This window comes from Elephas maximus, chromosome 7 (assembly GCF_024166365.1).
Source record: "Elephas maximus indicus isolate mEleMax1 chromosome 7, mEleMax1 primary haplotype, whole genome shotgun sequence".
Taxonomy (NCBI): domain Eukaryota; kingdom Metazoa; phylum Chordata; class Mammalia; order Proboscidea; family Elephantidae; genus Elephas; species Elephas maximus.
Window position 1 is genome coordinate 33,038,613 of NC_064825.1, and position 13,363 is coordinate 33,051,975.

Consider the following 13,363-nt stretch of genomic DNA (forward strand, 5'->3'; position numbering starts at 1 on the left):
AAAATTCTGAGAACATTAAATAAGGTAGTAGTAGTGAGGCTGGAGGAAAAGGAATTGATACAAGGAACACAGAAGTAGGCACCGAGTTGGTCTCCTGGTTCTGCTGCTGCCTTTTTTCTGCCACTGCTTCTCGTCATCTTGCATTGTCTCCAGTGTTACAGCTCTCTCTGTCTGTCTTCTGGGTCTAGGAGGTTCTCAGCACAGGGACCCTAGGTCCAAAGGATGAGCTCTACTCCTGGCTCTTCTTTCTTGATAGTACAGAGGTCCCATTTTTTGCTTCTGGGATTGGCTTCCTTTAAGCCTAGTGGGATGGCAAAACAGACTGATCCCCTCGTTAGGGTTCCATATACCTTATTTGCATGGCCCCACCCCTGAAAGTGTTCGATACACTTTATGTGCATTATTAGCAGTCTGTCTAATCCCCTTGGTGGGCCACAAGCACCTTATTTGCATAGTCCCACCCAATTATTTTATAGGAGTCACAAGACCATGCATGGCTAGAAGAGTCATATCGAGTAATTCACTGGACCACATCCTTGATTTATTTTTACTCCTAATACCTTATATTCAATGATTCATACATCCTATTCTCTCTTTCATAATATTCAGAATCCTTTTATTCTCTCTTTCATAATATTCAGTATCCTACCTTGGACTAAGCCAACATCACCTCCCTGTATTCTATTACAATATTCCCTAAATTGTTCCCATTCTTCCATGCTCATTCCATTTTCCATGCAAGAAAGTAAGTTTAAAAAAGTGAAAATCAGATGGTATTTCTTTATAAAAACCCTCCAGTGACCTTCAAAGCCCTATGTCATACAGCCCCTGCCTAGCACTCTGACCTCATATCACACTTCTCTTCCCCTTATTCACTCCATTTCAGTCTTCCTTCTATTCGTCAAAGAACACATTAGGCACATTTGCACTATTCAATGACTCTGCCTGGCTACATACTTCTTCTAGATCTTTCTCTCTCTTTCTGTCATAACTAGCACAACTGAAATGTTATCTCCACAGAGATGCCTTCCCTGACCATCCTATATAAAATGTACTACAACCCAACTCTCTGTATCTCATTAACTGTACTTTATTTTTCATAGCATTTATTCCCATTCAAAATTATTATATGTGGTTATTGTTTAATCTCTATCTTCCTGCACTGCACAGAGAGATCATCCATTACAGCCTATAATGCCTAGCACAGTGCCTGATACAGAGTAGGTACTGAATAAATAATGAAAGGGTTAATTTTTCAGCTGTTGTTAGAGATCAAAGGAACCCTGGTGGCACTGTGGTTAAGTGCTTGGCTGCTAACCAAAAGGTCAGTGGTTCAAACTCACCAGCAGCTCCGTGGGAGAAAGATGTAGCAGTCTGTAAAGATTTACAGCCATGGAAACCCGATGGGGAAGTTCTGCTCTGTCCTATAGGGTCACTGCGAGTCAGAACTGACTCAGCAGCAGTGGGTTTGGTTTTGGTTAAAGATCAGAGTGCTCTGAGTCAATCCAGTGATTTTCAAACTAAGCTTTAGCAATCCTGCAGATGAACCTCAAAGGCAGTGGGGATAGAGGCAGCGTGTCTAAGCTAATAGAGATCTAATTCCCCATTCCTGCTTCAACCAGTGGATCTCTGCTTGTATTTAATTTATATTAGACTTATGCATATTACCTTTTGGTTGAATGAAACATTTTGATGTTCAAAAATTTAAAACCACAGACCTTCCCCCATCCCAACCCTCTTATATTGAATGTGAAGAAAGAAATCAGATAATTAGCAGGACTTGAGTCAGGGACCAGGTGACCTAAATGATTATATTTTATCAAATACTTTGTAAGTATAAACTCATTTAATATTCTTATAAATCTGTTAGATACTCTTTTTCATGAGGCATAGAGGTGTTAATGAACCTTCCCAAAGTAACACAGCTAGTAGGCAGCAAAGCTGTAATTCTAACGTTCTGTCTGGTTCCAGAATCTGTACTTCTTTCCTCCATGTTCTGCTGTTCTCAGTAGTTGAAGTGTACTCTCCACCACAAAGAAAACATAGTGCAGATTCATGCCCTTTAGATATTGTGTAGAGTTAGGGAGAGGGAAAAGGAGACAAAAAAAAAAAAAAAAAAAAGCCAGAAGAGAGAAAAATTTCCTAAATCACCAGTATCTTTCTTTCATCAACAAATATTGAGTCTTTTGAATGCGGATATCACCTCCTTCCAGAAGAATTCTTTGATTTCCTTACTATCCTCATATATAATGAAAATAACTCCCAGCTCACTGGGTTTTGGGAGACTTAAAGCATTTTTAAAGTTCTTATTCTAGTAGCATTCATTCATACAGAGCTCTCTCAGCTACCTGAGTGTGATAGCTCAGCCAAGAACTTCTTCCTCTCAGGGAGGAAGACAGCTGGGAAGGAGGTGGAATGATTTAGACAGAATTCAAAATTGAATTTCTCTGAATTGATCTCCTGATGCATCTTAAATGTTAATACAGATTAGGACATCTTTCTTATAAAAAAATACATGCATCAAAATGAATTAGGGAGACATTAAAAAGGTTAAATTGCCATTAGTTTTCTCTGGCAGTTTTTTTGTTGTTCTTGTTGAGGGGAGGAGTTCACAGTCACTTGGAATTATTGGATGGCAAGGGAAAATAGTCACTAGGCACTTCTATAAGACCCCCATACTGCCCAAAGAGGCCAGTTCTCAGATAGCCAGACAGCTCTTCTGCACCTAAAGGTGCCTCAGAAGACAGGTCTGGCGATCTGCTTCCTAAAGGTCACAGCCTTGAAAACTCCAGGGAGCAGTTCTGCTCTGCACACATGGGGTCTCCATGAGTCAGAATTGAGTTGATGGCAACTAATAGCAAAACAAAGAGCAGACTGAGGTCTGGGCTCAGGAATGTGCAGAAGGAGCTGATCTGGCTGTCTGAGAACTGGCCTCTTTGGGCAGCATTGGGATCTTATAGAAGTGTCTAGTCATCCAGAGCTTAACTATTTATGCCACCCAGGGGCTTTTGGGCAGCTCTAGCAGGCAACATTTGAGGGGACATGAAACATAGCAGTTTCTAGGAATAAATCAAATCTTGTTACTAGTTTGTTTTCCCTAACTTTATCTCTGAATTAGACTATTATTAAAAAAGACATGATACAGTAATATTATTCCAGGATTATTTCCCCAAAATAAAAATATAGTATAGTAAGAAGAATATTAGACATGGCATTAGAAAATCTAGTCTTTCTGATTTTTTACTAGCCGTGTGACCTTGGAATATCTGCTTAACTTGTCAAAAGCCTCAGCTTCTTTATCTCTGTCTCTACGGTGTGGATACCAATTCTTGTTGTGTATTATCTGTCTCATGGTATTGATGCATATCACTAATATATGAAAGTAGTATTTTGAAGAGTAAAATGTCAAACAAATGTAAGTTGTCATTACTACCCGCATTCAATTTAGAGTTATGAAGGTATGAGAGTTTAATTTACAAGCAAATAACGCTCAAGATTTTGCCTTTGTGCCAGTTGCTGCCTATTACAGATAAAACATAAAAAATAATCAGGAAGGGAGCCTGAAGGATGGCTGCCGGAGAGCTATCCTGGGCATCACATCAGGTGAGACCTCTGATTTGCTTCCATTCTCCAAAGTCTTGACCACAAACACAGTGGCTGGAGGAAATCATGATTCACATTTTGGTACAATTACTATCTTGTAAAGCACCTACCTGGTGCAGGACTCTGTGCTAGGTACTTAAAACATCATTATAACAGTTAATTTTCACATCACCCTTGTAAGAGAAAGGTTACCATTTAACAGATGATTAAACTGAATCTTAGAGAGGTTAAGTAACTTGTCCAAGTAACATGGCTAGCAAGACACAGAGAAGGGATTTGTACCTATATCTTCCTACTCTGTTCAAAAGAAGGAAAATAAAAGGATGAAAATCAAAGTACCACCTTATTCATACTGATGCAAGCACTCGTGATTGAGTTTAAGTACATGGCTTAGACTGATGGTAAAGCACCTAAGCATGGGCTCAAAACTGTTCAGTTTTCTGGAAAGAGAATCAATGGAGTAATTCCTCTGCCATTTAGGGCATTCTTAGAGACTGAACATGTCAAATTTCCCTTTCCCTAGGTATGTCCACATTACTATAGTATGGTATAGAGGGTGCCTGAGAGATATATAGAGAAAATGATAAGGAATTCAGAGGAACAAGATTGATTTTAGTATTTATAATTATGATGATTTTCATGAAATATGTGTTCTTGGAGTCTTAAAAAAATGGGTAAGATTAGTGTTAGTAGGGTTACAGAGGAAATGGAAATAGAAAGGATAGTCTAATTAGAGGTGAGTGCTTTCATTCTTTTAACAAATATTTATTTTTACTATGTATCAGGAGACCTACTATGTATCAGGAGACCTGGTGGCAAAATGGTTAAGAGCTGAGCTGCTAACCAAAAGGTCAGCAGTTCGAATCCACCACCGCTCTTTGGAAACCCTATGGGACGGTTTCTACTCTGTCCCATAAGGTCGCTATAAGTTGGAACCAGCTCAACAGCACATAAGAACATACTATGTACCAGCCACTGTTCTAGATACTGAGGTAAGAGTAATAAACAAAACAGAAAAAAGTCCCTCATAGAGCTTATATTTTAGTAGGTGGATGAGACAGACTCTAACTAAGAAAAACACATAAAATATATAGTATGTTAGATGGTGGTAAGTAGAAAACTAATTTAAGGAGATAGAGAGTATGTATGTGGGTGAGAAGCGCGTGGAGTTGCGATTTAGCCTGTGGTCTGAGAAGGTCTCACAGAGAGGATGATATAATGGGGAAGGCTCTGTATTTCTCTGAGGCAGATCACTCTGGGTAGAAGAAAGCAATTATAAAGGCCTAGAGGCAGGAGCATACCTGGCATGTCTGAAGGTCAATCAGGGAAGGGTCAGCATGGCTAGAGTACAATCATTTAATTGAAGACTACTAGAGATGTAGTCAGAAAAATAAGGTGAGGACGGGGTGCTATACAAGGACCCTGTATGTCCTAGAAGGTCCTTTTAAGGACTTTGGTTTTTACTCTCAGTTATAAGGGAGCAATTGGAAGGTTTTCAGCAGGGCAGTGTCATGATCTGACTTATATTTTCAGAGAACTAGTCTAGCTGTTGTATTAAAAATAGGCTGGAGTGAGGAAAAAAGGTAGGTAGAAACTAGGTAGCAACAACGGCAGAAGCAAGGAGACCAGTTAGAAGGATATTGCTTAATTCAAACAGGAAATGATGTATCTTAAACTTGGTAGAAATAGATTGGTGTGAAGTAGTCTAATTCTGGCTATATTTTGAACATAGATCAAATAAGAATTATGAACATATAAAGGAAAGAGAAGAATCAATAGTGTCTTCAAAGTATCTGAGCAACTAGAGGAATGGAATTTCCAACAGCGCTAACTGAAATGTGGAAGTATAAATAGAGTCTGTGGAGAAGGAAATTGTAAGATTTGGTTGGAATGCACCTTGGAGCCAGTGTCTAGTCCATAGATGGAAGACACCTCATCTTATATTCATGTCAGAATGAACCGTTCCGGTTCCCTAGAGATCCTCTCTACTCAGTCAAACTCAAAGTGCCTGTCTTGGGGCCAGTAGTCAAAAGGTGGCGATATGCCTCTACATTTGAGAAGTCATGAAGGACCATGCTATCCTTGGAGAGTTTTTGTTGTTGATGTTTTAAAATCTCTCTTAAAGCAAGCTGGTCCCCAAATGATAAGCTTTGTCTTTACCTCAGCTGTTCCTATCATCTGGTTGGCTCACTCATCCTATATGTCCAAATTCTACCTATTCTTCAGTCACAGTGACTGATAGTAGATTCTGCTTTATAAACACTTTTATCTAACCCCACAGCCTGTACCCTAGGCAAAGACATTTTCATTTCTCACTGGTATCACTGCATTACCTTTTCATTGATCTTCCTGCCTCCATTCCTACAGCCCTTTAAACCTTTCTTCACACTGCAGCCAGACTGATCTTTCTAAAATAGAAATCTGATCATGTCCTCCCTAACTTAAAACACTTCAGAGGATGTCTATGCTCTCACAATAAAGTACAGAAGCTTTAACGTGGATTAAAATGTCCTATATATCCCTTTCCCACCACCCACCCCATGCTCTTGCCATTCCAACCTTCTTTCATTTTCCCAGACACATCATGCTTTATCTCATCTGTGAACTTTCAAAATGCTTGGAACATTCCTATCCTCACTCCATATATATGGAGCCCAGGTGGTGCAATGGTTAAAGCACTTGGCTTCTAACAGAAGGTTGGTGATTTGAACACACCAGCCACTCTGCAGGGGAAAAGACCTGGTGATCTTCTCCCGTAAAGATTTCAGCCTGGCTAACTCAATTGGCATAACGTAGTTTATAAAGAAAATGTTCTACATTCTACGTTGGTGAGTAGTGTCTGAGGTCTTAAAAGCCTGTGAGTGGCAACATAGGATACTCCACTGGTCTCACCCCTTCGAGGGCAGGGAAGAATGAATAAAACTAAAGGTACAAGGGAAAGATTATTCCAAAGGACTAATGGACCACATCTACCATGGCCTCCTCCAGACTGAGTTCACTAAAACTAGATGGTGCCCGGCTACCACCACTCACTGCTCTGACAGGGATCACAATAGAGGGTCCCAGACAGAGCTGGAGAAAAATATAGAACAAAATTCTAACTCAAAAAGAAAGACCAGACTTGCTGGCCTGACAGAGACTGGAGAAACCCTGAGAGTATGGCCGCCAGACACCCTTTCAGCTCACTAATGAAGTCACTCCTGAGGTTCACCCTTCAGCCAAAGATTGGACAGGCCCATAAAACAAAATGAGACTAAAGGGGACACCAGCCCAGAGGAACGGACTAGAAAGCAGGAGGGGACAGGAAAGCTGGTAACAGGGAACTCAAGATCGAGAAGGGCGAGTGTTGATGTATCGTGGAGTTGTTAACATAAAACAATATGTCTACTGTTTAATGAGAACTAGTTTGTTCTGTAAACCTCCATGTAAAGTACAATTTAAAAAAAAAGATTTCAGCCTGGAAGACCTTACGGGACCAGCCTACTTTGTCCTACAGGGTCGCTAAAAGTAGGGATCAGTTTGACAGCATAATTATTGTTTTTTTTAGAGTTTTAGGTTTGCAGAAAAACTACACAGAGTACAGAGTACCCATATACCCTCTGCCCGCCCCTGCACTGTTTCTACCATTATTAACAACTTGCATTAGTGTGGTACATTTGTTACAATAGATGAACTAGCTTTGATACATTATTTCAACTGAAGTGCATAATGTATATTAAAGTTCGCTCTTTGTGTTGCAGTTTTATGAGTTTTTGACAATTGCATAATGTCACATATCCGCCATTATTGTATCACGCAGAATAGGTTTCCTGCCCTTAAAATACCCTGTGCTTCGCCTATTCATCCTTTGCCTCCTCCCTCTGAACCCCTGGCAGCCACTGGTTTTTCACTCTCTCTATAGTTTTGCCTTTTCCAGAATGTCCTGCAGTTAGAATTATACAGTATGTAGCCTTTTCAGACTAGTTTCTTCCACTTAGCACTGTTTGTTTCCTCCATTTGCTTTCCTGGCTTGATAGCTCATTTCTTTTTATCACTGAATAAGTCTCCGTTGTACGGATATACCGCATTTGTTTATCCATTTGCTTATTGAAGGGCATCTTGGTTTCTTCCAATTTTTGGTAATTATGAATGAAACTGCCTTAAATATTCATGTGCAGGTTTTTATGTGGACATATGTTTTCAACTGGGGTGGGTAAATACGTAGGAACATGAGTCCTGAATCATATAGTAAGCCTGTTTAGATTTGTAAGAAACTGCCAAACCGTCCTGCAAAGCAGCTGCACCATTTTGCATTCCCACCAGTTTACCCCGACTCGTCACTCAGCTAAGTGACGTTCAGCGTCAGTGAGCTTCTGGGAAGCCTTCCATGATTCCTCAAGTGTGGGTCTGGTGTCCTCGCAATTCAGTCCCGCCTCAGCACTTACCAAACCACATTTTAATTGTCTACTTAGATGCTCATCTGCCCTCTAGATGCTCAATTAGAACAGGAATCATGTCTATTTTGTTCAGCATTATGCCCCTCACTCCCCGCATGTGTTGAACAGTCAGAAATAGCAGGTACTTAGTTCATATTTGTCAAATGAATAATCCATCAGGCTTTTTCTTTAATGAAATGTTCCCAAATGCTTTCCATTTTGTAAGAGGTCTCTCCCTCCTTTGGGCCTGTATAGATTTTAACTCTATGTGTGTTGTATATCACCCTTTAGCTTTCACTGTGGTTACATAATTTATCTCCGTTATCAGACAAGTTTCTTAAGAGCAAAATCTATGTCCATCTCATCTTTGTATTTTCCTAGATTATCAACCACACAATTTTATGTATACTCAGCCACCAATAAATGTTTATTGAATTGTTTAATGACTTAATAGAATCTAAATGTTAAATTATATTTCAGAACTACCAAAGATGCTGGTTTATGCTTTGAGATGGGAAAGAAATGGTTGGTGATTACTCTAAATAGGTAATTAAGGCCAGATACTGGAGGGACGAGTTTTCTCGGCTAGGAGGACTTTATAGTTTGAAAACTGAGAATTCCCTGAGTATTTTTTAACCAAAGAGGCATATTGCCAGAGCAGAGCATTAGGGCAATTATTGCATCCTTAGGATAAATTCTGTGATACAGAAATACAGCCCCATCTGTATCCATACCGAGAGTTTGATGAATCTTGCAACTGTTGAGGATTGTAATCTTTCTTGGGAGTTACAGAAAGAAACCTGGGTATAAAAGACAATTATTGGGCACACTACATATTAGCATTTTATCTGTGAACTGTCTCTAGTTCTGACTATGATAAATTGTTCCAATGCATCCTCTAATTATACAGGGCCCATGGGTTTAGCTACAGTAGAACTAAATCTCAATGTTAATGCCTAATTTGTTTCCCAACAGGTTCTCTGACCCTGAGAACACATCATGTTCAAGATTCCAAAATGGGATTTGTGATCAACGCAATCTACTCCATGGCCTATGGTCTTCACAACATGCAGATGTCCCTCTGCCCAGGCTATGCAGGCCTCTGTGACGCAATGAAACCAATTGATGGGAGAAAACTTTTGGACTCCCTGATGAAAACCAATTTTACTGGTGTTTCTGGAGATATGATCCTATTTGATGAGAATGGAGACTCCCCAGGAAGGTATTGTTATAATTCACTTGTAGACAATAGAGCCTGAATAACACTGAACTCTTGATCCTAAGATGCACTTTTCTATCCTTTGTGGTTATCTAGACATCCTGGCTGTGAAAGATAACACTGACATCACAAAGTGAGCAAAGACAGGGGGAGGAAGGCCCACTTTCTTGGGGCAAGGAAAAGTATTGATGCTAATAGCCAAAATGTGGTTTGGGAATCATTGCCACATTTCAGGGACCTAAACTTAGAAGCAGGAGACTTATATTATCATAGACAATCAGTGGTTTTTCCACACAGGTTTTCCGGGTTATTCCTTGTATTTTGTTTTCTTCGTGGGTCATAGAACTATTCTGAAACAAGAACAATTCAATTTCTATTAACCCAGAAGTAGGGCTGAGGTACTTATACATTTTTTTTGTTCTACCTGCATTGAGTTATAAATCATTTTATATAATTATCCTCCAGCTGGAGCACTTCCTTTCTTGTTGAGGACTAAATTACCCTTTTCTCTGAAATTTCACTTTTCATTATTTATAGAGAAGAGCCTTAGAAAAATAAACTTACTTATAATTATAGGTCGGCCTCCAGGGAAGTCACTAGATACTTAGAAACTTACCAACATTCACATCTAACTCATACTCCAAAGTCCTGCATGACTCTACAGATGGGACTTTTAATCTGTGAAGGCTAATGCTATTGAAAGGACAGTCTGAGTTTATGTATCAAGGCAGCTAGAGTTCTATGGCCTCCCATTGTTAAGCCCCAGGTGCTATTCCAGCACAGTTTATGTCTGACAACTGTCATTCCTCAGCTGGGCTGTACTACTTGGAGAGAGTGTCTGTACACTGTTTGCCATTGACCCTGCCAAGAGTAGGTCTCATAAGTCTCTCCACAACTCACATTCCAACCGCCTACACAGCCTATTAGTAATCTTGATTTATGGAGCTTCTGTATTCGTGAGGTGGGCCGAAGTTGGTCCCTGATGCAGCTTCTACTATCATACATGTTGGACTTCTAAGTGTCAGCTAGTTTCAGGTCTTACAGCCAAGAGGAGAGCTAGATCTCTACTTTAGAGGCTTGAATAATCTTGCTACTGTTAGGCTGTTTGCCAAGATAAGCTGATTTTCCACGTGTGGTTTTCTACTTTTTGGCTTTTCAATGTATCTGTGGAAATGCAAGCATTTTTTCAAGGCCAGAGAAAATGTCGTTTGTTGTAAGGCTTCTCTGGGCAGATTGATGAATGAACTGTTTTTAGGCTCAGGACAAGACCTAGGCTCTGATATGTGCACACGGGTTTGTCATCCCTCCTGCATGCACCTCCAGAGCACTGGAATCAACTAGAGGCTTGCTTTAATGATTACGCCTCCACCAGTTCAGAGAGTTTTACTGTCATGTACCCAAGCCAGTTCCACAACCAAAGTAGTAGCAGAGAAGTATCTCAGATGCATCTCTGGTCTTTTTGAACAGGAAACCTTAATGTATCACGCAGAACATCACTGTCTTGCCCATGATCTCCCAAATACGCTGCAATGTCAGGATACTGACTCTTAATCTTGATTCATCTTCAAGGAAACATGATTTCCTTTAAGACTTAGATGGAATTTATAGGTTTTTCTCACCAGAACATTATATAGAATATTTTGCAAACGATTTTTAGGAATTCACAGTTGACTGGAGACTATCCATTCTATTAAGAATGGGCATGACATTAAGCCATTAATAAATTAGTAGAGTCAGCCTCATATTACTCTCTTTTCCAAATGAAGAAACTGAATCTTTTAAAGGTTAAACGACTTGCCCAAAGACACAGTCTAATAAATGATAGGACCAAGATTTCTAACTCAGGTTCCTGGGCTTCAGCTTCTAACTTTATACAACAGCATGTCAAACAACTAGATCAAAATTGAAACAGCCACTATTTTCTGAGAAATGTAATTGTAGGCAGTATGTTGTTAATTCTGGGAAGTATAAGTTACTACTCAGTTGGATCAAAGACGTTCCCAGCTGGGTGAGCAACCTGGGTTACTAGAGATTCTTTTAGAATGACAGAGTCATAAGAGGAAGATCCTAAGCAGGAGGCAGGGGGTGGGGACAACTCACTTTAATACATGCATTTGAGATTGTTGGAGAGTAAATTTTCATCATTGCTTTTAAATCCCAGACTTGATCAGACAACTGTTGGTCCATAATCCTTTAATGAAACCCTTGGTGCTAGGTGTGCTACAGAATTCAGAATTTTTTAATTTAGAAGAAGTTATAATGCCCCCAGCCGTGGGTGATGCAACATTCTTTCAACAACACATTAATATTTTTTGCAGCAAAATATATGAATATTCACAGTAAGTGTGATCGATCGACTATAAGTAGCCTCGTGACAGTTTTGGCCAGGTTTTGTCAACAGATAAGTTCAAATCAGGTCACATTTTGCTGCAGGCGGGTTATAAAAAACGTATGGTTTTCAGAGCTCTGAAATTACAGGTAATAAATACAAACCTTTACTGTTTATCACCGATGGTATAGACCAGGGGTCAGCAAACTATGGTCTGCAAGTAAAATTCAGCCTGCTGCTTCTTTTTGTATATACTGTGTTTTTACGGAAACACAGTCACTTTCTTAGGTATTATTTGTGGCTGCTTTCTATGGAGCACAGTTCTACTCTGACACACGTTAAGGTCACCTAGAGTTGGAGTTGACTCAATGGCAACCGATATGGCTGCTTTCATGCTACAAAGGCAGAGTAACATCTCCCAAAGCCTAAAATATTTACTATCTGTCCCTTTATAGTGAAATTTCACTGACCCCTGTTACAGAACTTCCACTGGAAACTAAAGTTTAACAGGTCTGGCTGCTGCCTGGGGTTGGCCATAACTGGACAGGGAAAACACAAAGAGGCAACAGCAGACCAAGTGGTATTTAAAGAAAAATTATATTGCTACATTGTGGGGTTTATGTTTGACAACAATGGCAAGAGGGATATTCTTATATTTTACATTAAGTGGCATTGTATTAGCTTTAAGTAGAATAAGGTATTAATGATGCATATTGTATTCTCTTGAAATGGCTATATATTAATATAAAGAAGAATAACTTAAAAGTCAGAAGTAATTAAGCCAAAAGAAGGTAGAAAAAGAGGAACAGAGGGGTAGAAATTGATGGAGCAAATAGAAAGGAGATTAGTCCCGTAGGAACTTGAAGATAACCGAATCAGGTTTCCACATGGATTTTTAAAATGTGACTCTGGCCATAGAAGGGCCATTAGCCTCCTAATTTTCCTGGAGAGAGAAATGAGTCCCAGAGAAAGGAAGAAATATGTCCAAGGTCAGGCAGTAACAGAACAAGAACAATATGCAACTTTCAGGCACAATCATCAAATGAGAAGAATTTAACTTACATTTGAGATGGTTCTTTGTTTAGCTCCCAGTGAAGTTTCTGAAAATAAGAGAGATTAAGAGGTTAAAGAAGATGGATTACACTTATCCACACACAGCGATGAGAAAGAAGTTTCAGAAGCAGAGAGATGCAGAGAAGGAGGAAAAGAAAGAACAGGCTGAGGGGATTTGTATTCAAGTGTCATATGATTGGAAAGAGACACTAATCTTTGCTTCTGAAACTCATGCAATTTGGGCCTTTGCCAAAGTCATAAAAAAAAATGGAACATAATTAATTAAAACACAATCTCATAGATTAAATAATCAGTAAACATTGCAGGAAGCCATTATGTGTTTAATTCTTAACTAAAATTTAAGGACGGGTATTTTTGAAACCCTTCTCTCCTTTTTGATGGAGAATAAAATTTATGCTCTGTCTCTGAAAACTCAAAGAATCTATACTGATTCACAAATCTTCTTTTGCAGAGAATTAAGTTCTTTTTTTTTTAATTAGTTTACTGCTATCAAAGATTTTTAAAGTAATGTTATATAACATTATTATATCTTTGTGTCTGTAGATAAGAAACAATTGCCAGAAATCTAAAGGCCAATTCCATACAGAGGATTCACTGTCTAATGTAATTAGTACAGTTTTATCGGTTTGAACCAAAATTAAGGTTTAGCTTTTCTTAAAATATTTCCCCTGTCAAATATGGCATTTTCTATTTTTTAGAGTTTCTGTGTTTATTTTTCAAAAA

General features: G+C 39.1%; 1 protein-coding gene across 3 annotated transcripts in view; it reads left to right on the forward strand.

Annotated features, from left to right (window-relative positions):
* Positions 1–13,363, forward strand: part of GRM5 (glutamate metabotropic receptor 5) — a 574,274-nt gene that overhangs the window by 459,027 nt on the left and 101,884 nt on the right. For all 3 annotated transcript variants that reach the window (XM_049890686.1, XM_049890685.1, XM_049890687.1), the window contains exon 5: positions 8,994–9,240. In XM_049890686.1, the coding sequence (XP_049746643.1) occupies positions 8,994–9,240 (247 nt within the window). The remainder of the gene's footprint in view (positions 1–8,993; positions 9,241–13,363) is intronic.